This window comes from Vulpes lagopus, chromosome X (genome assembly GCF_018345385.1).
Source record: "Vulpes lagopus strain Blue_001 chromosome X, ASM1834538v1, whole genome shotgun sequence".
In the NCBI taxonomy this organism is placed as follows: Eukaryota; Metazoa; Chordata; class Mammalia; order Carnivora; family Canidae; genus Vulpes; species Vulpes lagopus.
In genome coordinates this window covers 95,196,943-95,221,739 of record NC_054848.1, presented here as the reverse complement: position 1 = coordinate 95,221,739, position 24,797 = coordinate 95,196,943, and the positions used below count along the sequence as shown (strand labels likewise).

General features: G+C 38.0%; 1 protein-coding gene and 1 pseudogene across 8 annotated transcripts in view; one reads left to right on the top strand and one right to left on the bottom strand.

The window, feature by feature from the left end:
- Window positions 1-24,797, bottom strand: part of LOC121482906 (X-linked inhibitor of apoptosis) — a 54,243-nt gene that overhangs the window by 9,819 nt on the left and 19,627 nt on the right. For 4 of the 8 annotated variants that reach the window (XM_041740962.1, XM_041740966.1, XM_041740967.1 and 1 more), the window contains 5 exons: window positions 12,708-13,616; window positions 11,577-11,676; window positions 10,499-10,565; window positions 9,564-9,606; window positions 3,311-3,511 (listed from right to left, as the gene is read on the bottom strand). In XM_041740962.1, coding sequence (XP_041596896.1) covers window positions 3,311-3,511; window positions 9,564-9,606; window positions 10,499-10,565; window positions 11,577-11,676; window positions 12,708-13,584 — 1,288 coding nt within the window. In that variant the 5' untranslated portion in view covers window positions 13,585-13,616. Of the gene's footprint in view, window positions 1-3,310; window positions 3,512-9,563; window positions 9,607-10,498; window positions 10,566-11,576; window positions 11,677-12,707; window positions 13,617-18,204; window positions 18,291-21,904; window positions 21,946-24,797 lie in introns of those variants that run through there. The other 4 variants (XM_041740964.1, XM_041740965.1, XM_041740960.1 and 1 more) reach the window with 3 other exon arrangements.
- LOC121482651 lies at window positions 18,717-21,076 on the top strand (annotated as a pseudogene).

The following is a 24,797-nucleotide window of genomic DNA, read 5'->3' as shown; positions in this document are numbered from 1 at the left end:
CTTTGCTTAGGCCCTTCATTCCACACCATCCTAGCTTGTAGTCTCAGTGATAATAAGAACCTTCATCGACTCCTGCTGGATAGAAAACATGCATTCCCTAAAGCACTCTGTCCCTTGTTCTCTCCCTATTGCAACTCACTAAATCATCCTGTTGCTAACAACACCTTCAGGTATAAAAACTAACACCTATATTTGTCAAACTTGAGTCATGGTTAAGATGCAGGGGAAAAATGATACAATCACTTGTATTTCTATTGCAGTAGAAAGATGACCAAGTCAGTGGTGCATTTTACCATCACTAAGACAAGAGAAGCTATTAACAGGTTTTAAATAAATGTACACATAGGAAAAGAGTAGTAAGCTTTCTGCTGAATGCTTTACATCAACTGACGTAATTTAAGAATCATGAATGTTATATTGTTTTGTGACTGATGTGATTAACTGAGTGTTTTAGAAGTGTTTGAAATAACAAAGATCAAAAGGGTCTATTCATCTTTTAATTTTTTTTAAGTAAGCTCTATGCTCAACATGGGGGCTTGAACTCACAACCCCAAGACCAAGAGTTGCATGCTTCTCCAAGTGAGCTAGCCAGGTGCCCCAAAAGGGTCTTTAATGTAAAAATAAATAGTAAACTTCTAGGTTTATTAGCACAGGGAGAATTTTCAACTTTTGGGAGAGGTGGTCAAGAGCTCAGAGAACGACTATAACAACGTACCTTAGTACCCAAAATGTATTCACAGTTTGAAACCTTTTCTTTAACCTTCTGTGTTGCCATCAAATACTATAGTTGCTTTCATCCCTAAAGAAGGAACTTGTATTTTTAATCTTTTTTTCCTAAAAGGACTTTATATGCTTCTCTTGCACATTATTTAATACACTTTTTAGGGGTACCTGGCTGGCTTAGTCGGTAGACCATGGGACTCCTCATCTCAGGGTTGTGAGTCCAAACCCCCCCTTGGGCATGGAGCCTACTTAAAGAAAAAGTTTAATACGGTTTCTACATATGATTTAAAGTATATCAGGGTTCCACTCATCCAAGCTCTATTTAGTAATATGGTGCTCTTACAGGTTTACATCACATGAAAAGTTACAGAACACTCTAAAATTTGTTTCAGCTACAAAACTTATAGATTCCACACAAAATGGTAACAGCCTTCATTGTTCTTTATCTAAATTAAAATACAAACCCACATGTTAAATAAATAAATCAGGGGTGCCTGGGTGACTTAGTTAAGTGATTCTTTTTTTTTCTTTTTAAAAAAGATTTATTTTAAAGAGAAACAGAGGGAGGAGGGGCAGAGGGAGCGAATCCTCAAGCAGACTCCCCATTGAGCACAGAGCCCAATGCAGGAGCCTGATCCCCCGTGAGATGATGACCTGAGCCTAAACCAAGAGCTGGAGGCTCAACCGACTGAGCCACCCAGGCACCCATCCGATCCTTGATTTTGGCTTAGGTCATGATTCAGGGTCATGGGATCAAGCCCTGCGATGGACTCTGCTCAATGGGAAGTCTGCTTGAGATTTGCTCTCTCTCCTCTTCCTCTGTCCCTTCCCCACTGCGTGCTCTCTAAAATAAACAAATAAATCATGACAAAAATAAAATTAAATCAATAAACCAGTGGATCTTACTTAGATCCCATTTAGAACAAATCAACTGTTAAGAATGCTTTAAGACAATGGGGAAATTTAAAACCAACTATTTTAAAATGATATTATGGTATTACTGGAAATTCTGTTAAGTGTGGTAACACTTAACACAAGTGTATGTATGTTATACATGTTAGGTATGTTATAGAATAAATATATCCCCCCCAAATTCATATTGAAGTCCTAAACTCCCAATGTGATGGTGCTCACAGATGGGCCATTTGGGAGGTAATTAAATTTAGATGAGGTCATAAGGGTAGAATTGCTCATTATGGAATCAGTATCTTTTTTATTTCTATTTATGTACGTATGTATATATTTTTTATTTACACCCAACGTGGAGCTCAAACTCGTAACTCCAAGATCAAGAGTTGCATGCTTTACCGACTGAGCCAGCAAGGTGCCCCCGTATTTATTTTTAAAGTAAATTCTATCCCCAATGTGAGGCTCAAACTTGCGACCCCAAGATCAAGAGTCACATGCTCTACTGACTGAGCCAGCCAGATGTCCAATGGAATCCATGTATTTATAAGGGGAAGAGAGACCAGAGTGCGCTCTCTCTCTCTCTCTCTCGGCCATGTGAGGACACAAAGAGAAGGCAGCTATCTGCTAGCCTGGAAGAGTTTTCATTAGGAACCATACCTGCCGGCACCTTGATCCTGGACTTTTTGGCCCCCAGAAATGTGAGAAATAAATGTCTGTTGTTTAATAAGTCTATGGTATTCTGTTAGAGTAGTCTGAGCACAGTTTAAGTAACTGCTTAACACACAGTATGTGTGTTAGATTATGTTAAGAAAAATCCTTATCTGTTAGATACATATTATTTAGAGGTAAATGATATACAGGATGCCTGGAATTTTCTTTTAAATACCATAGCAAAAAAAGTTGGGGAAAGAAATGAAATTAGATTGGAAAATTGTTGATCATTATTGAATCTGGTTTATCATGAGGGTTCATTGTACTGTTTTCTTCACTTTTGAGTATTTTTGAATTTTTTATTAACAATTGTTTTTTTTAAATTTTATTCATTTATTTATGAGAGACACAGAGAGAGACAGAGAGGCAGAGACACAGGCAGAGGGAGAAGCAGGCTCCATGCAAGGAACCCAATGTGGGACTTGATCCCAGGACTCCAGGATCATGCCCTAGGCCGAAGGCAGGCACCAAACTACTGATCCACCCAGGGATCCCCCACAAAAATTGTTTTTTTAAATGAAGATTTTATTTATTTACTTAAGAGGGAGAGAGAGAGAGCGTGAGCATGAGTGGGAGAGGTTGAAGGAGAAGCAGACTTCCAACTGAGCAGGGAGCCCAAAGTGGGGCTCAACTCAAGGACCCTGAGATCACAACCTGAGCCAAAGGCAGACGCTTAACCAACTGAGCCACCCAGGCACCCCTATTAACAAAAAGTTTTGTTTCTTTTTGGTGGGCAGCAAAGCAAGGTTTATTGAGCAATAATAAAGTTTACTTAATGATAGAACACAAAGCTCCCAAAGAGGGAAGGCACCCGAGAGGGTTGCCCTTAACAAAAACTTTTTAAAAATGTTTATTCTAAGAGACATGTGAGAAGGAAAAAGTGAATGCGCCACCAAGTCATATAAAATACTATCTGTAATGAAGTACCGTTAAGTGTTTCTTGCTTTTTAAAAATAGCCATGCATACCTTTTTGCAATGAAGTCTGGCTTGATTCATCTTGTGTATGGTCTTTCTGAGCACTCACTAGATCTGAAACCAGAGCCTCAAGTGAAACATAGTTGCTCCCAGATGTCTGAATTTTTTCCTCCATTATTTTCTTAATGTCCTTGAAACTGAATCCCATTCGTATAGCTTCTTGTAACATAGGATTTTGGAAGATGGCATCCTCTGAAATGAAAATTGGTGAAGAAAAAGAACAGAGAGTTTAAACAATTATTTTCATTAACACAACTCAACAGCAAAGTACAGTTAAAAAGAAAAAGGTGAACAGCAAGTAGAAAAACAAAAAACAAACCAGCAAATGAAAGCCACTTTGGGAAGAAGATTTTGAAATATTTAAGCACTGAAGAATCTTTCAGAATCTTAATCATCGCAAATACAGTATTATTTTATAGTACTATTTTTTTTAAAAGATTTTATTTATTTATTCACAAGGTACAGAGAGAGAGGCAGAAACACAGGCAGAGGGAGAAGCAGGCTCCTTGGAGCCTGATATGGGACTCGATCTCAGGAGCCTGGGATCAGGCCCTGAGCCAAAGGCAGATACTCAACCACTGAGCCACCCAGGCACCCCTATTTTATAGTACTATTAATTGAGATTAGTTGCTCTAAAGGCTGAAGAAATAGTGCAAGATTAGGTAAAACTAGTAAGAAAAAGTTAAGCACTTCAAAACCCAGAACTTTTTTTCAAATCAGTTGTATTCACAACTAACCTAAGTATGTAAAGAGTGGATGTCTTTCCCAAGTCACTAGCAATTATTCTGGAAAAATCACAGGAAATAGGGGGAAGTCAAAGTCTCTGACCCTGAATATGTGAGTTTCCCATCTCTGAGACTTAGTTTCTGCAGCCCAGGGGAGTGACAATAAAATGAATAGAAACTCACTTTAATGGTACTCAAAGTAGAAATACAGGTTATGTAGGGAACTGATAAAGAGGAGACTTACATTCTCTGATTCATCAATTCTATTCTCAAGTATCAAAAATAAGGACAAGGTCCACCAAAAACATGCACAAGAATATTCACAGCAGTGTCACGTATAACAGCCTCAAATAGGAAACAATTCAAACATCTATCACCAGGGGAATGGATAAGTAAATTGCGATATTGAAACACTACAGAGCAAGCAGAAAAACGAACTATTGCCACAGAAACATAGATAAGTCTCACAGATCTGATGAACAAAATGTCATCGTAATGATGGACCAGAGACAAAAGAATACACTGTATGATTACATTTCTAAGATGTTCAAATCTAATCTATGGTTAATCAGAACATAAATCAGGGACAGATATTGATTGGGAAAAGGGCCTGAAGGAGTTTCTGGCCTGGCAGAAATGTTATTTTTTTTTAAAGATTTTATTTATTTATTTGAGAGAGAGAGAGAGAGAGAGAGAGAGAGAGAAAGCACACTAGCAGGGGAGGGGCAAAGGGAGAATCAGACTCCCAGCTGAGCAGGGAGGGGGTGGGGCTCAATCCCAGGATCATGACAGGAGTTGAAGGCAGATGCTTGGCCAACTGAGCCACCCAGATGCCCCTGTTCTATATCTTGATTTGGCTGATGACTACACAAATAAACGCATGTAAAAATTCATTGAGTTGAATAAATAAGTCTATTTTAAGCATTTTATTGTATGTGTATTATACTTCAATAATTTTTTTTTTTAAAAAGAGGAGCTGGAAAGGGATTTGATTATAAGAAATATTACATAGTAAGTAACAAAAGTAGGAAAGTGTACCTTAAGATTTCTGTTTGATAAAGAGAACACTGTTGTATGGTTATAATACAGATAAAAGACCATTTATGAGACTACTAAAGCATCTGAATGAGAAATAAGGGCAGAATCTAGGGCAGAACCACTGGATTTTAGACAATATTAAAAAGGCTGAATTCATCAGACCTGGTGGTTAATTAAATGTAGAGGGATTAAGGAAAGCAAAGAGCTTAAAATGGCTCAAATTACTGGGTGACCTTGTGAACTATTAAACTATTAACGAATGTGGGGGGGGGGCACGTGCAAAGAACAAGCCTGGATTCAGTCTGAGTGATTTTTAGAAATGCTGAATTTGAGCTGCTTTTAAGATTTCCAGGTGGAGATGTCCAGAGGTCAGCTGGACATCACTCTTTCGTGGTTTTACTTGTTTTTTTTCCCAGCTTGTTTTGCTGGCTCCTTCTGCTCACCTGATTAGACACTGGTGGTTCCCTTCCATTACCTCAATGATCCCCTTTTAATAATCTCTCTGGATACTTGCCCCACTACCACAATTTTACCCTTATTTATGAGTTCCAGGTTTTAAGACCCACCTACTTGGATACCCTGCAGGTATCTCAAGCTTACTTTGCTGAAAACCAAAAGCATGGGCAACAGGATATCCATATAAAAATAATTAGAAGGGCCCCCACTTTACACACATACAAAAATGAACTTGAAATGGATCAAAGACCTGAATGTAAGAGATAAAACCATAAAACTTGGGGCGCCTGGGTGGCTCAGTTGGGTAAGCACCTGTCTTTGGCTCAGGTCATGATCTTAGGGTCCTGGGATCAGGCCCCACATTGGGCTCCCTGTTTGGCAGGGAGCCTGTGTCTCACTCTCCCTCTGCCTGCTCCCCCTGTCTGTGTTCTCTCGCTATCTCCCTGTCAAATAAATAAAATTTTTAAAAAAAGATTAAAAAGTAATAAAATTCTTAGGGATCCCTGGGTGGCGCAGCGGTTTAGCGCCTGCCTTTGGCCCAGGGCGCGATCCTGGAGACCCGGGATCGAATCCCACATCAGGCTCCCGGTGCATGGAGCCTGCTTCTCCCTCTGCCTGTGTCTCTGCCTCTCTCTCTCTCTCTGTGACTATCATAAATAAATAAAAAATTAAAAAAAAAAAAGTAATAAAATTCTTAGAAGAAAACATAGATGACCTTGGATTAGGCAATGGTTTCTTAGATATAGCCCTGAAAGAATAAGCAACAAAAAATAAGATAAATTGAATTTCATCAAAATTAAAAATTTATATACTTCAAAGTATATCAGCAAGAAAGTGAAAAGAACGAGTGAAAATATTTACAAATCATATATCCGACAAGGTACGTAACTGTAAAAATATTAGAATATATAAAGAACTCTTACAACTCAATAACAAAAAAAATGAATAACCCAACTAAAAAATGGGCAAAGGCGATGAACAGACATTTCTCCAAAGACATACAAATGGCCAATAAGCACATGAAAGGATGCCCGACATCATTAACCATCAGGAAAATGCAAATCAAAACCATAGTAGGATACCACTTCACATCCACTAGGATGGCTATAAAAAAAAGACATACAAGGGGTGCCTACGTGGCTCAGTTGGCTGAGCATCTGCCTTAGGCTCAGGTCATGATCCCGGGGTCCTGGAATTGAGACCCGCCATTGGGCTCCCTGCTCAGCCAGGAGCCTGCTTCTCCCTCTCCCTCTGCATGCGCACTCTCTCTCAAATAAAGAAATAAAATCTTTAAAAAACATATACAATAACAAGTGTTAACAAGGATATGGAAAAACAAACTGGAATCCTTATATACTGCTAGTGGGAACGTAAAATAGTACAGCCGCATTGGAAAACTGGCCATTTATCAAAGGTTAAATGTAGAGTTACTACATGACCCAGCAATTCCATGCTGAAATATATACTCAGGCAACTTAAAAACCTATGTCCACGCAAAAATTTGCACACAAATGTAAATAGCAGCATCAGTATCATTCATAAGAGCCAAAAACTGGAGACCCAAATGTCTACCAACTGATGAGTAGATAAACAGAACATGGTATTATCTACACTAAGGAAACTTTTTCTACCATAAAAAAGAATGAAGTAATCATGTATAAGTACCACAACATGGATGAACTTCAAAGCCACATATTATGATTCCATTCATATGAAATGTCTAGAATAGGTACATCCAGAGAGATAGAGGTAGATGAGTAGTTGTCTGGGGGCTGAGGGGGAAGGGGCAGCAATGGGGAGTGGCTGCTAATGGATACAGGGTTTCTTTTTTGGGATTATAATAATGTTCTGGAATTAAATGGCAGTGATGGTTTGTTCCACAACCTTGTGAATTTACTAAAAACCACTAAAATGTACAGTTTATAAGGGTGAAATTTTTGCTACGTGAATTACACATCTCAATTTTATTTTATTATTGTTTCTTTTCATATCTCCATTTTTTTAAAGACTTATTTATTTATTCATGAGAGACGGGGGGGGGGGGCAGAGACATAGGCAGAGGGGGAAGCAGGTTCCCTGCAAGGAGCCCAATGTGGACTCAATCCCAGAACCCAGGATCACGCCCTGAGCTGAAGGCAAACGCTCAACCACTGAGTAACCCAGGCATCCCAATAAATGATTTCTTAAACTTTATTATTTATGCCCATTTCAAAATCTGTATCAAATATTATCAAAGTGGCTCTCCTTCTTAAGTATATTTATGAGTACTTATAGTTTTCTCTTGTCTTGTAACCCTTAAGATACCAAAAAGATGATGGTATAAGGAATGGGGAATCAGCAGACATATTCTAAATTACACTTTCTACTATTTTTGAAACATGATGCCTAAGCGGAAAACGAGATCCACAGTGTGATGCAGATTTCAGAAGACCCTGTTTATAGTCCCAGTTCCACTAATGATTTGTAAATGTAACTGTGGGCGGGTCACTTAACCTCCTTGTCTCTGGTTCTGCATCTGAAAAGTGGAGATAACAATATCATCTTTGCTTAACATAGTATCTTTCTGGCTTTTTTAAAAAAAGATTTTATTTACTTATTCATGAGAGACACAGAGAGAAGGCAGAGACATAGGGAGAGGGAGAAGCAGGCTCCATGCAAAGAGCCTGATGTGTGACTCCATCCCGGAACTCCGGGATCATACCCTAAGCTGAAGGCAGATGCTCAACCGCTGAGCCACCCAGGCATCCTGGTATCTTTCTGGCTTTTTTTTTTTTTTAATTTTATTTATTTATGATAGTCACACACAGAGAGAGAGAGAGAGGCAGAGACATAGGCAGAGGGAGAAGCAGGCTCCATGCACCGGGAGCCCGATGTGGGATTCGATCCCGCGTCTCCAGGATCACGCCCTGGGCCAAAGGCAGGCGCCAAACCGCTGCGCCACCCAGGGATCCCTCTTTCTGGCTTTTAAAGATGTTTATGATGAGTAGATAATCTTTGGGATAAAAATCTCTACCTTTCTATAAGGTAAGAGGAGATAAACCGAACCATGCCCCTCTGTGAAGAAACTGGGAGAGGCTCAAGAATGGCATGGGATAAGGAAGCAGGTAGGGCCGACCATGGTGATGGCACATTAGTACAGCACTGGATTCATGGTCCTGGCTAACTCAAAAAGTACCTGGGACAAAAATACACTTATCTCTCTTCCTTTGGGGATTTTAACAGAAATGGCAATGGACAGCCTATAGCTGCTCCTCTTAAGCTTGGAAAAGCTAACTGCACAACCGCCATAGGAATGTCCTTTCTTAAAATTTTATTTTATTTTTACTTTACTATAATTAGTATCATTTTATGTAATGTATATAATTATATAACTTATAACATAATTTAGTATAATTTAAATTTTTCCAGTACAATTAATGTCCAGTGTTACATGAGTCACATGAATGTTCTTACTATATAAATATCTGACTTAAAAATTTTTTAAAAGACTTTATTTATTTATTCATGAGAGACACAGAGAGAGAGAAGAGAGACAGAGGCAGAGACACAGGCAGAGGGAGAAGCAGGCTCCATGCAGGGAGCCTGACATGGGACTCGATCCTGGGTCTCCAGGATCACGCCCTGGGCTGAAGGCCATGCTAAACCGCTGAGCCACCTGGGCTGCCCTGACTTAAAATTTAAAAGATTTTATTTATTCATTCATGAGAGACAGAGAAAGGGGCAGAGACATAGGCAGAGGGAGAAGAAGGTTCCCTGTAGGGAGCCTAATATGGGACTCGATCCCAGGACCCTGGGATCACTACCCGAGCCAAAGGCAGATGCTCAACCACTGAGCCACTCAGCTACCTATAACTGACTTAAATTTATAGGCACTTCCTAATCCTTAAATTTATAGCAATCTCATCTCAAATAAATCTACCCTGATTATCTTGAAAGAATAAGCTTATGGCTCCACCCTATAAAAAACAAATGTAATAAACTGCTAATGAAATTAAAAGTATACTTATTTTAATGTACATACTTACCAATTCTTTCAGTTAATGACCGTGTTCTTTCAGCAGTTCTTAGCTGAAATAGAAATATGGATTATAAGTTAGAATTCTTTTTGGCAGAAGACGATTATCTCAATTTGCAAAGTTACACTAATCATGAATTTATAAATTGGCTTTATTCCAATTCAACATATGAATGTTTGCAAGAGGCATAACCTGATGAAGCTAGAAGGAAGTTTTTTTTTTTTAGATTTTTAAAATTTATACATGAGAGACACAGAAAGAGAGAGAGGCAGAGACACAGGCACAGAGAGAGAAGCAGGCTCCATGCAGGGAGCCCGATGTGGGACTCGATCCCAGGACTCCAGGATCACGCCCTGGGCTGAAGGCAGGTGCTAAACCACTGAGCCACTCAGGGATCCCCACTAGAAGGAAGTTAAAAGATCATCTAACACAATCCACTCACTCTATAGACAGGACACTGAGTCTCAGGGAGTTTAAACAACTCGATTGAGGCAAGGGAGCTCATGGTAGAGCCATAATGACAACTCTGGCTTCCCATTCTAGTCCATGGCTCTTCCCACATGGTACCAATACCTTAGCCATCCCAGGCTGCACCATCAATTTAGACACGCTTCTGAGTTTTAAAATACTGCCTTTGGAAAGTTCACAATTATTTATGAGTATAAAACACATTATACAAAAGTCTAATTTCAGAAAGTTGAGGGATTAAGTATTTTAGTTCTTCAAACCCATTTTTAGTTACGGTGAGTTAAATCAATCAGCTTATAGGGATTCCCCTTTCACAAAACTACTTCAGGTTAAGAAATAACAAGCATTTTTCAAGATCTCCCCTTTAAAGCCCACCATACATTATTAATTTAAGATACTATACTGTGAATTTTACACCAAGAAATCATTGTAAAACAAATTAAATAATATTTTATATTCTACAATATGTGACTTACCATTGAATGGGTTAAATGAATATTGTTTATATATTCTTGTCCCTTCTCTTCTAACAGATATTTACACCTAAACAATTAAAAGAAGGTTAAACTTTGGTAGCTGATAAATCAGTAAAGTATAAATACAGATATCTCCATTATCTTAATTCCATTTACTTCCTTTTTGGTATTTCTAAGAAGCTGCAAAATGAAATGTTATTTAATCTCTACCAACTGTCATTTCAAAGTTAAAGAAATACGTTCCTTTGTTATACTACTCTTTGGTAATCTTAGGCAAAAAATACCAACTTGAGAACTTCCAACTTTAAACCAAGTTATTAAATTTAAGATTTAATTTTTTTAAATAGTTTAATTTTGTTTAGAGGATTAACCAACTACACACTCTGAAGGAACTCCTTAGGCTTTCAACCTTTCCTTTTAAGGCTTTTTAAGCTTAAGATTTATTTTCAAACAATCGCTCTGAAGTTTTAAATTGTACTAGTTTGTAGGTCAAAAATTTTACATCACTTATATGTATGAATACTTTATTTTTAAAGAAACAAGATGGCAAAGAGACAGAGTATGTTATTATCATTCTAAGATGCCACTGATTATAAGAAGGATGATTACTTTATGTACCACCGCTGCCAATTAAATTATGACCCACCATCAGATGTGTCATTTCAAAAATTTGAAAATGTGAACAATTGTGTGTCTTATAATCAGAGAGATACAGTAAAATTTGCTAGGGGATGTGATGGGTTCCAAGGAAAAATCCTTGGCAACAAGGGCTCTCCCGTGGTCATCGTGAAAGAGCCTACTTCTAACAACAAAACTATATATTCCTAATTAGTGTTTAGAAATAGAATCATTTGAATGTCATAGATATAACATATAAGCAATGAATGCTTTGGTCACCAGAGAAGGCTTAGGGCCTTTTTTTTTTTTCTATAAAGTAGGTGACCCCATTTTTATAAACTTGGTGTGAATTGCAAGCCATAGTGAAGGCAAAAATAGTTGAGGTGAAAAGTTATTCAAGATTTTCCGACTGCAAAGTGTCTAACTTGCCTGTTCCTAAATAAACATTTAAATACCTTACCCTGGAAACCACTTAGCATGTTGTTCCCAAGGGTCTTCACTGGGCTTCCAATCAGTTAGCCCTCCTCCACAGTGAAAGCATTTTACTTTATCACCATCCCCTAAGAAGAGACACAAGTAAAAATACATGTATTTGTGCAATTAGAAGCCCATGCAAAAATGCCCCTTTAACACCATGAAATTAACCATTTTAAATTACATGAAAATCTCAGCTTCAAAGATGACATTCAAATTCACATCTAAATAATAGCCATGACTGTTTGAGGAGGGAATACACACTAAATTCACTGATTCAATTTGAGGTATTTAATAGAAGACAAAATAAAATTGACCAATTTTTATGTGAAAAATTAAAATTGTTATCATTTGGGTCTACCAATACTACACTTTTTCAAACTGTGAAACTTTAACAATAAGGCTCAGGCTAACAAAATTACAAAGTAAGTTTCTCTAGGGTTATAGCTACATGACACTAAACAAACCTTCAAAATTGCTACAGGATACTATGTGAATAAAATATTGAAATAACTAATATTTTGTATTTTGGCACTACTCAATCCTAAAGCAAATGGGTCAGATATATAATGATATAACTTTTCTGAATATTCCTGGAAGTCATCACACTAAGGGCCCTTCCTGACAAGTTTACAGTAGTCCATTTGAGAAGTGTTTATTTGAAGCAAAAAGGCATGCAGGGCAGCTTTCAAATATAAAGTCTATGTACAAAGGGCAGGTACCAATTTTAATATCAGCCAAACTAAACTCTCTAATGTTAACTCTTTTTATGAGGTATAGAAAGAATGCATGTGATACATGTACTGAGCACATATAGTAGGTGCTCAATAAATTATAGTTTATATTACTGTCAGACCCATTCTTCTATCTGGGAGATCTATCATCTTTTGCATGTCATCCTTCTCCAAAAAAACAAAGATAAATATAACTCACAATATAGTAGTCTTTTTTTCACATAAATGTAGTAGTTACACTGCAGCAAATTCAACATAAAGGTTCACAGATTAATCATGCCAGCCTATATTTACCAGTTCAGGGGGCTAAAGGAATCCACTTTTTAGGAGGACTGGGATAGTTGGAAAGTTATTTATTAGCCTGGTTTTATAATAAAGTTTACCTAAAGAATAAAATCCAGCTCTCGCAAGTTGCTCCTTGTTAATTGAACATATCCACATCCGAAAAGTAACGATCCGTGCTTCATAATCTGCCATGGCTGGATTTTCTGGAATACTTGTTGAATTTGGGACGTTCCTATCAGTACTCGCAACATCAGATTCACTTCGAATATTAACATTCCGGCCCAGAACAAAGAAGCAATTAGGAAAGTGTCGCCTGTGTTCTGACCATGCATTATCACACGGTTCCCAATTTTTCAGTTTTCCACCACAACAAAAGCACTGCACTTGATCGTCAATACCTGTGTAGTAGAATCCAGCACTAGCTAACTCTCTTGGGGTCAAGTGGACGTAGTCTGGCCAGTTCTGAAATGAGTTTAATCTAGCTTCTTCACTATACATGGCAGGGTTCTCCGGGTATGTGGTGTCTGATATATCTACGACCTGTCCAGTTCTCAAAAGATAATCTGCATGAGTCTCAGATGGTCTGTCTAAAACAAAATGATCTCTGTTTCTCAGATAGTTTTCTACATTATATTGACCATTTTGGATACCTGGATTTGTAGGTTGTGCAGCAGTGTTTTCAAAATAAAAGCCATTGATAAATCTGCAATTTGGGGATACTTTCCTGTGTCTTCCAACTGCTGAGTCTCCATATTGCCATCTATCTATTGATGCATGACAACTAAAGCACCGCACGGTATCTCCTTCACCAGTATACAGAAAACCAGCTCGTGCTAACGTTGATGCTGAAACAGGACTGCTACTTGGAAAATTAGCAAAAGTTTTTAATCTATTAAACTCTTCTACAAATTCTTCATCCTTATTGATGCCTGCAGGTACACAAGTTTTAGCTCCTTCAAAACTGTTAAAAGTCATCTTCTCTTGAAAATAGGACTTGTCCACCTTTTCTGAAAAGAGAACATTACATTAGGAAATTCAAAATCTGAAACACAGGCAATATAATTTTGATATTAGGAGCTAACAAATTACCTGATGACATAAAATTAATTACACAATCTCTTAAAAAAAACATTCTAATTCCAAATACTAGAGCTCTGCATTACATGATTCAAGCTTTATAAAGTAAAAATCAGCATTTTTATTTTCTGGAGGAAAGTAATATTCAAGCAGGTAGAATAAAACTGTTCTTTAATTGATTACTTTACATAAATATGGAAACTGTGATACAGAATATATTAAAATTATTAACCATGTAAAATTATTAATTAGGAAAAACAAAAGCATAAATTATGCAGATTATTAAACTCTATGTATAATTGTTATAATAGATCATTATATATTCAAGGCATCAAAGTTCAGTTTTTCAATTTAAAAAAAAATGTTCAGAATGTTAATGAATTAATTTTTATTATTTCTTTACTTTTCTGCTTGGCAAAAGGTATTTGAGTTTTACTCACAACACTGGTTCCAATATGAGCATCGAGTGTTTAAGAGCACTTGAGTGTTTCTGATTTTCATGCATATGAAAATGGGACTCCTGTAGTCCATTTTCTGTGGGAAATGGATCTTTTCGGATGTATATATTACTGCCCTCTAGAGGGTAGCTCAGGAAAGATAGTAAGTATGTATAGACCTTAATTGCAGTAAGTTTTGCTATCAACTTCCCATGGTCGAAAAATGATCTGTTCAAATGGAAGAGAAGTACTACTGCAGCCTCATTAAAGTTGCCACATTATAACCGAAATAAAATACTAAAGAAACTGGGTGGGTTATGAGAAGGGTGGCCAGATAATTTATCCTCCAAACCTGGACACTTCGGAAAGTGAAAAATGATGCTACTAATAATTACACTAGGACAACAGGGATAAATCAGGGTTGCCCCAAGCAAACATGATTCTCCAGAATCTCGCACTATTCCTAATACTGTGCTCAGTATATGTTTGGCAAAAAAGAAAAAAAAAAGAAAAAGAATGGTCATGATAATTCTGCCTCTACTTCATGTGTCAATTAATTGATTTCTTGGGAAGAATTAGCAGCCCTGGCATTATGTTGACACAATATGTCTTGGAACATCATTTCAGTGTAATGTTCAACACAAGTCTTGCAGGCTGGCAATAAACTTCAGTCTTTCCTGGTCTTGTCAATTTACAATGGTAGTAATTCATATGTAACGCAAGAGCGGAGATATATCTGCATAGAACAATTTTTGGAAGATAGTCTCCATGACTTTTCATTATTGTTTCCCAGATGTCTGAAAACATTTTGACAGTAGCTTCAAGACCCCTTGTTCAATGAGCATAAGCCGGATGATAATAACCAAGGCTGTCTCACAGGCTGAGATGAAATTTAATAGGGATATTAAACATTACATTCTGACTTTAGAAACCTGTGGCACAACTAAAGGAAAATGGAAACTTGGTTTGGAAAGAAGTCATGTGAAGCCAAAACCTCTAGATTAAAATCTTGGGATTTTAGTTAATTAAAAATTCCATTATGAGGGGTACCTGGCTGGCTCAGTTGGTAGAGCATGAGACTCTTGATCTTGGGGTCTTGAGTTCAAGCCCCGTGTTCAGCACAGAGCTTACTTAAAAAAATTCATGGAGCGCCTGGGTGGCTCAGTCGGTTGAGCATCTGCCTTCAGCTCAGGTCATGATCCCAGGGTCCTGGGATTGAGCCCTGCTTTGGGCTTCCTGCTCTGCTGGGAGTTTGCTTCTTCCTCTGCCCCTTTCTTCCTCCACCCACCGGTGATCTCTCTTAAATAAATAAATAAATAAAAATCTTAAAAAAAATTTCATTATGAGCCAACATTACATGGCTACTAAAAAAGAAACTTAAAGCAACTCCAGGCTGCATTAATGTCCAGATGTACAAGGCCCAGATCCAATTCAGTTACACATTGAATACTATCTTCAGTACTGAAAACACTTCAGAAAGAACATTAACAAAGCATCCTATCTATAGAGAGCAATCCGGGATGACGAAAATGGTGTCCAATGAGGAACAGGTAGAAGAGCTGAGTGTTTATCTCAAAGGGAAAAAATTGTGGGTAGAGATCTGTAGCTGTAGCAGACAGAATAATTACCTTTAGTTATCTAAAAGGCCATTATATAGAAAAGGGATCCAAATTCAGTGTAGCTTGAGTGAAGCTGAGTCAATGAATATAACTATAGCCAGTGGATTTTAACCCAATACAAGGATGAACAGTTACAACAATCAACAGCAGTGCAGTTGGGGTTGGGGTGCCTTGTAGATTCTTCCCACCATGGGAAGGCACTTGGGCATGAACAAGAAGGCAGGACAAAACAGTTTTTTAAAAAAAGATTTTTAAATTAAATTAAATTAATTTGAGAGAGAAAGAGCATGAGCGGAGGAGGGGGGAAAGGTGGAGGGAGAAGCAGACTCCCTGCTGAGCAGGGAACCTGATGCGGGACTCGATCCCAGAACCCTGGGATCATGATCTGAGCTGAAGGTAGACACTTAACCAACTGAGCCACCCAGACGCCCAGGATTTCTTTTTTAAAGATTTTATTTCTTTTTTAAAGATTTTATTTATGAATGAGGGACAGAGAGACAGAGACAGAGACAGAGACAGAGAGAGACAGAGAGACACAGGCAGAAGGAGAAGCAGGCTTCATGCAGGGAGCCCGATGTGGGACTCAATCCCAGGACTCCAGGATCACATCCTGGGCTGAAGGCGACGCTAAACCACTGAGCCATCCAGGTCACCCCAGGACAAAACATTTCTAAGTCTATAATGACCCTGCAGAATTAATGCTCAATATAATCCAAAACATATGGAAATTACCTTCTCTGAGGTGGTAAGTTTTATTTCTCAGGTGAATCAAAATAGAAGTATAAAATCAAGGATCTATTCTCATTTCACAATAGTGGACATTTTGTATGGTTCAAGTAGTCACCCCATTTCAGATAATATTACATAAAACTCCATCATTCAATAATGGCAGGAGAATCTCTATCTGAAGCTTTCAAGTGGAGACCTCATCTTCCCAGGGGTTATTTCCATGCTAATAGTTTAGATTTCACTGTTTTGAAAAGCAGGTATTTATTCAGAAGCACTCAACTGAACACTACATATACATTATCAGAGTGTGAGTTTTTGTCAAAGGATGTGAAAGCAGAATTACCACAGAGGTTAAGGGTGAAAGGGAGAAAAATGACAATAGATAGAAACCTTGGGATTGGTGGAAGGCACCAAATGAAAGGCATGAGAGAGAATTCTTTTTAAAAAAGGATTTAAGTGAAATGAAGGTGGGAGAGATGATATTTAGAAAATAACTATACATGGAGCACAGGATTTGTGAATAGAGAAGAAAATGGGGTACAGATATTGGAGAAGGGTGATGAAAAGGCTTTGGATATGAAAAGGTCAAAGTGCAATAAAGTATGCTGAGATAATTTAAGGCTTCTTTGTGAAAGCATACTCGGGTTTTGTATTGGGTAAGCAGAAAGGTAAGAAAGCACACAGAGAAAGATGTCAAAGAAAGCTTTGACATTAAAGGAGCTAGGTAGTCAGTAATCTTGAGGGGAACAGTGGTTGGGAAAAATGGTACTATGGAAGCCAACACTGGCACAGAAAGAATCTGTGAGCAGCCCTACATGTTTATATGAGGGGCATGGAAGATTTCAAAGTAGTAAGATGTGTTTCAAATATACGCATACCAAAAAAATACACATACATGTACATATACATAGATACACAGCATACATATGTATTTAGTATAGTCAACTAGGCAAAGATAGCCATGAGCAAGTGCCAAAGATAGACTGATTACTAATCTAGCGATAATGTAGAAATGTGGGGTGTAAAACATACACATAAAACCCACCTACTGGCATCTGCACACAATACAAAAGCTTCTATTTCTCCCAGGCTTTTATTACTTAAGTTGTCAAATAAACAGAATAAAAGTTATTTTAATGGGGAAAAGGACAGAAGATGTACATTAGACTGCCACTGCATGAAAACATATACTCGTCAATAAGACCTGTAATTTTTTTAAAGTAAACTCTACCCCCAATGTGGGGCTTGAACTCCTGACCCCGAGGTCAAGAACTGCATGCTCCACCAACGGAGCTGGCCAGGCACATCCCCTCTTATTTACTGGAAGGTAATTTTTATTAAATGGATAAATTATTTAGGGTGGCAGGAATACAGGTGATCCTTTTCTCCCAAATGTCTTTTTTTCCTCCAAAATGTCTTTAATATTTTCACTTACAGTCTCTTGGGTTGGAAGTGTCAGCCTGGATCAGGAGACCAGGCCCAGGTCAGGGGCCCAATTATGGGGAGGTAGATGGACTAATAACTGCCCCACCTCAACCTCCTCCACTGGAGCCCTGCAGAGAGGAGGGAGGGAACTGTGCCTCTACCTGCTGCACTGCCAGACCACTCCTTGCTGCCCTGTGGAGTCCTATGGAGCTCAGTGGAGCTGAGTACTGAGATCCAAGCTACCTCTATAGGTGTGTTTGGGGAGCTATGGATTCCTGGGCTGCAGCTGAGAGTGTACATGCGCCCACCTGGCATTCCAGAGAGGAACCCGGCACTCAATGACTGCCTACCAGGGCATCCTGGGGGTGAAGAGCAGGATTCTCACTGGTTTTTGCTAGAAAGAGCAAAATTTGGACATTCTGAGGATTTTTATGGATTACTACATGTTCATAAGATACCCATTGTTGACAATTTATTAGGCTATACAGACTTCTAGGGAGACTTACTTCCTAAAAATAATGATAATTATCACAAAGGTGTTTCAACAGACAACCCATTGCTTATGATTTTTATACAAAAGAAGGAAGAAGCAGATAACAGTGTCTTTGGTACAGACATGCTAACAAAGAAGGAAAATGTTTTAGTCAATGCACTGTGTTGTCAACCATAGGAAAAAGCCACATCCAGTCATTGGTATGTCCCGAGACTTTAAACCTGCATCTTCTATTACAGACATGAATATTCTCCCAGAAACGCACCATAGGGTTAGTTTATCTTTACAAACACAGCACTGAAAATTCTCTTGGACTCTATAGCCAGGATGGTTTCAGAAAGCCCAAGGGAGACACCACATGGCTTAGGTAAGTCCCAGGAATCTTTACATCCTGGCTTATTCTAGGAGATCTGGTTCACACACAGGGTTGCCAGATATTAATGATGAAGTTTTATTTTTAAAAAGGTTTCATTTATTTATTTATTGGGAGGGGGGACGAGCAGAGAGGAAGGGCAGAGGGAGAGGGAGAAGCAGGCTCCCCGCTGAGCAGGGAGCCCGAAGTGGGACTCGATCCCAGGACCCTGGGATCATGACCTGAGCCAAAGGCAGACGCTTAACCAACTGAGTCACCCAGACACATGTAATGAAGTTTTAGAAGTTAATGGCATAGAAACTTCAGAAAGAGTTTCAGTCAAGTAATAGACATGATGATTGTAAACAGTTGCAAATCTCATCATCACAGTGAGACCAATAAACCAGAATGTTAGGAAACAGTAGGACTTCCTGTAGCTCTAGCAAATCTACTGATGATAGTTTTCTTGGCTATCCAAAGCAAATTAAACCAAATACTGACCAAAGGATGAAGACAGTGATGAAGATGACATTATTACTGAATATAATAGTATGCTACAAAAAATTCTTAAAGCTATTCTCACTACCAGAAAGGCTGGAATGGTTAACACACATAGAACAAACTAAAGTTTTGAGTCTGGACAAATGGTTTTATTCCTTCTAATGAAGTGAGTTTAAGTAGCAAGTGGCACAAAAAGAACTTGAAACACATGTACCAGATCAAAAACTCTCAGAATATGGAACAACCCTATCATGGAATCCTCATTCGAATGTTTTCTGAATGAAGATGTGACAGGACTTGTAAATATGGCTAGTTGAAGAATTTTAAAAGCCCAGAGTCCATGACCTAGAATAAGCCTGAGAAACAACAGTGTTGCAAGTTTAAAATTTTATCAAAATAAATAGAAACAGAAAATAGATGGATGCCTACAGCTGGCGCAGGAGGGGAATGGGGGAGTAACTGCAATTGGTTACTGAGAGGACTAAATCACTTCTATTGGAAGTGGTTATTTAACCTGTTACAAAGATTCTAGTTAACTTTTCTTTCAACTACATTCTTTAAATTCTAATGTGAAGTCTGATTCCTATCGCTTTTGATACTGAGGACCTCAGTTCTTATATTCTCAATATTATATTTCTTAATGTTCTACCGTTCCTAATCATTACAAATAATTTTCTGAAATTCATTTTTTCCTAACTTCTAAGAAATCAAACCAACTGGCTATCTTTAGGAACTTCATTCCATATTATGAAGCACTGAAGCTATGTTTCTAAATTACAAAATTCTGTGTTTTTAACATTCACTTTGTTCATCTCATAGCTTAAGTATTTATAAACTAGTTCCAAATAGGCATAATTTGTTATGAAGTTCAGTTAAACTGTACTGGCTCTGGTAACAGGAGACTCTCTCAATTCTTCATTCTCTCATTGCAAAGCATTCCTTTTGTTATACATGTTATACATGTCTACATATATGTATGTTAGTGTGCTTTTGAACTCTTAATGTATGCAAGTAGTGTGAATTATTTTGAATACTTACAGATCTTTACACATAGGACAGATTTGTGTACTTTTTTTATACAAAGATTTTGGATCTTCTACAGTAGGATAATAATATTCTAGGATCATTGACTACACTTTGGGAGAAAGTCATGATATTTATTACTGACAAAGGCTATCTATATTATTTTCATTAGATTATTTTTTTAATATCCACTTAGAACAAATAAGAGTAAAGCTGCCAAGTTTCATTCTTTGCCTGACTTCTCTGGTATTTATCATTGTACACTGTGCACAAGCACTACAGTATTCATGTATATAGAAATTAAGAATATTGTGAAGCACATAAGTTCCCTATAATTTATGGATAATTCCCCCCCAAAGCTATTTATTAAGTAATTTCTATGCCCAACGTGGGGCTCAAACTCAGGACTCCAAGAGTCACATGCTCTTCTGATTGAGCCAGCCAGGCACCCCTATTAATTAATTTTATGGTAGGTATACTATGAGCACCTTCAATTATTTATTTATTTAAAAGATTTATTTCTTTATTTGAGGGGGCGGGGGTGACACAGAGTCTTAAGCAGACTCTTTGCTCAGTGCAGATCCTGATGCAGGCTCAACACCAGGCTGGACCTTACAACCCCGAGTTCACAACCCATTTAACCAACTGTACCACTGAGGCACCCCTAAATATGCCTTTAGAAACTACTGTGTGCTATTACAACAATGGAAGAATCAAATGACTACATTCTGAAGGACATATTCCCTAAATGGCAAAAGAAAAAAAATGAAATAAGGTCTGATTAATTTAAAACAAAGAACCTCGGGATCCCTGGGTGGCGCAGCGGTTTGGCGCCTGCCTTTGGCCCAGGGCGCGATCCTGGAGACCCGGGATCGAATCCCACGTCGGGCTCCCGGTGCATGGAGCCTGCTTCTCCCTCTGCCTGTGTCTCTGCCTCTCTCTCTCTCTCTCTGTGACTATCATAAATAAATAAAAATTAAAAAAAAAAAATAAAACAAAGAACCTCTAATGTTAAAGCAGTAGAAAAAATCCCATGCAGAGAAGTATTCTTCTGTGAGATTTAATATCAGAACACTATTCAGAAATGTATTTAAGTATGGTCCTAGCGTCCTAGCATCCTGGGATACAGCCCTGTGACGGGCTCCCTGCTCAGCGAGGAGCCTGCTTCTTCCTCTCCCTGCCCCCCACTCACGCTCTCTTTTTCTCTCTTAAATAAATAAATGTAAGTAAGCAGTTTCATATGTGTGCCACAGTGATGAAACTCTGCAAATTAATACAAATTTATACCCCAGAATGATTACTCTTTGTGCCACCATTATATATTATACACAATTGGCTGATGACCCAAGTTGTGCTAGAACAAGATTTAATAATTTCTGCATGCATGTTTGTATGTGTGTATATACGTAGTACATTGCTAGAATGAAAGTCTTTTTGGCAAGGACTGTGTCTTATCACATCTGTATTCCCAATGCCAAAGGCAATGCATGACATGCAGTAGTGCTTAATAAATGTTGGGTAAAAGAACACATGCTGAACCACCTCCATTAGGTTACTGTTGTTGTTATGCCACATCCCACCCACTGTCTCCCCTGGACATTTGAGATCACCATAAGCACTAAAAATTGTTAATACATGCCTAGGAGGGGCAGCCCAGGTGGCTCAGTGGTTTAGCGCCACCTTCGGTCCAGGGCGGGATCCTGGAGACCTGGGATTGGGTCCTGCGTCGGGCTCCCTGCATGGAGCCTGCTTCTCCCTCTGCCTGTGTCTCTGCCTCTCTCTGTATCTCTAATGAATAAATAAAATCTTTTTAAAAAAAATATATGCCTAGGAAATATGAACAATACAAGAAACACATACACACTATGCAAACAGTGTAATTCTTCAGTGATAAAACTTATCCTAAAATCACATTTTAGAAGAACCTGGCTGGCTTAGTAGAAGCATCTTAATCTTGATCTCGGGGTGATGAGTTCGAGCCCCATCTCTGGTATAGAGATTACTTAAATAAAAACTTTTTTAAAATCACATTTCAAAAATATTACAGGATTCATAAAATTTTTCATAGTAACAATAAAAATTTTTATGTGTTCACCATAAAACACCATCATAATTTTAAATTTATTTCATTAGTCACCTTCTCTCCCTACAGAAGATCCCGCTCAGAGATCTTTTAAAATAAGGAACATTCTCACTGACCCAAAGGAGGCCAATCCCTCTTTTTAATTACCTTCAAGTATCAGCCAGTTAGTTCCCTGTTTAGAAATAGCATTTTGATTTACAAAACTGTAGTATCTATGTAAATTTATCATAATATTAAGAAGCTTAACTTCTAAAAATGATATGCCCTGAACAAAAAGGGTATATCATTTTTAAAGTTAAGTCTTTATGCTATATTTACATAAAAATTCAAATTTTGGTCAAATTTTTTGTTTATACTAGTGGGGTTATTCAAACCATGAAGCATATTTTAATTTAATTTTTTTTTAATTTTTTTTTTTATTTATGATAGCCACACAGAGAGAGAGAGAGAGAGGCAGAGACACACACAGGCAGAGGGAGAAGCAGGCTCCATGCACCGGGAGCCCGACGTGGGATTCGATCCCGGGTCTCCAGGATCGCGCCCTGGGCCAAAGGCAGGCGCCAAACCGCTGCGCCACCCAGGGATCCCCTTTAATTTAATTTTTAATTAAGTAATCTCTACACCCAATATGGGGCTTGAACTCACGACCCTGGGATCAAGAGTCACATGCTCTTCTGACTGAGCCAGCCAGGTACTCCTCTTTTAACTTTAAATTAAATGGTCAACAAAACATTTTTGAGGCTAATTATATTCAATCAAATCAAAAGTTTATTCCCTAAAACCAAGCACTCTTAGAGCCATTCAAATAATTAAACGGCATTAATGAGCCCTTAGTTCATAAGCTCAGTCGATAACATAAACTTATGAACACTGCTATATATATAATATATGCTTGATCATGAAACCTGCTTCTGTAAACACCTGTAAGGGCAGACTGAGACTCAACAAAGAGAGTATCAATTACATGTTCTATACTTGATTTATAAAATCATAGTAATACTTAAATTTTGAGCACATATCTCCAGTCTTTGCCTAATTATTTATAATAATTAACTCCACAGGTACAGTTATTCAGAATGGACACACGGCAAGGTATTCCCTCATCTTTTAACAAATTATGCAGCTGTGTTCCCCAAAAGAATGTTTTGCATGAGGAATATACAGGTCTGGGGCTCAATAATTCACTGAAGGTAATAAAAAGGTTCAAGATCACTATTACTATTACTCCCTCTTTAATTTCATTGGAAACTGTTCAGAACTTAAGCAATTTAAGAGCTTGCTAATCAGTAGCCTTTGATTAAAAAATAAACCATCTACAGTCCAAACTGTAGATCCATGACATAATTAATACTATTTATACTTATTTAGAGCCTAGATCAAAACCTTTGCTAAAATCAGGGCAGGAAAAAAAATCTCAAGATGTATATACAAACAAATGTTTTCCTTTTTATTTTTTTAAAGATTTTATTAATTTATTTGAGGGGGGGGAAGCACAGGCAGGGGGAAAGGCAGAGGGAGGGAAAGAGAGGAGTACACTCCCTCCTGAGTGTGGAGAGGGGAAGTGGGCCCCATCCCAGGACCCAGACATCATGACCTGATCCCAAGGCAGATGCTTAACCGACTGAGCCCCAAATGTTTCCCTTTTTAAGAGAAGAATTAAAAAAAAATCTTACTACCCAGGCTGTGTCCTTTAGTCTATTTATTCTTTCAGAACCTTTTCTATGTGCATGTGCACATGCACATTATAAATATTTCTAGAGGGGATTTATTAAACATGGTATTTTATAACTTGCTTTTTTCCATTTAATAATATATCATAAACGCACCTTCCCACATCAATCTTTATCAAGATCAGAACATTTTTTTAAATGGAGGACTAGAACATGACTATACAAATATATCATAGCCTCACATATTTCTGGACACTAATTTTAGATGTATATTTTTAAAAAGAGAGAAACACACATGATCAAACAATTCAAGAAGTCACCTCATTCATGCCACCTTGTACCTTAAACCTCTGGTTTAAGTTTCTACCTTCTCCTTAACTGCCTAAAGGAATTTAGATAGAGAGCCTGGTCCAGGAAGAGAACCAACATCAGAAATAACTACAAAGATATGGACTTGGTGTGCTTACGCCAACCAGGGGAAGCTCTGCAGGGCCTAGAGATCAAATTCCTCTCTGTGTCCCACTGTCTCTGTATGGCCTGGCAAACATTTGTTTATCAAACATTTGCTCTTCCCATCTTCTCATAAATGGTATTCCTCAGACACCTACCGCCCTTCTCCTTAGCTCAGGATGACAAATAAGCCTCAACCACCTGACTGCCTGTGGCTCTCACATTCTTACATGGTGTCTGTATGTACTTAGGTAAATTTGTTTTTCCCCTGTTAATCTGTCTTATATCAATTTACCAGCCAAAGAATCCAAAAGAGTAGAGTAAAAAGG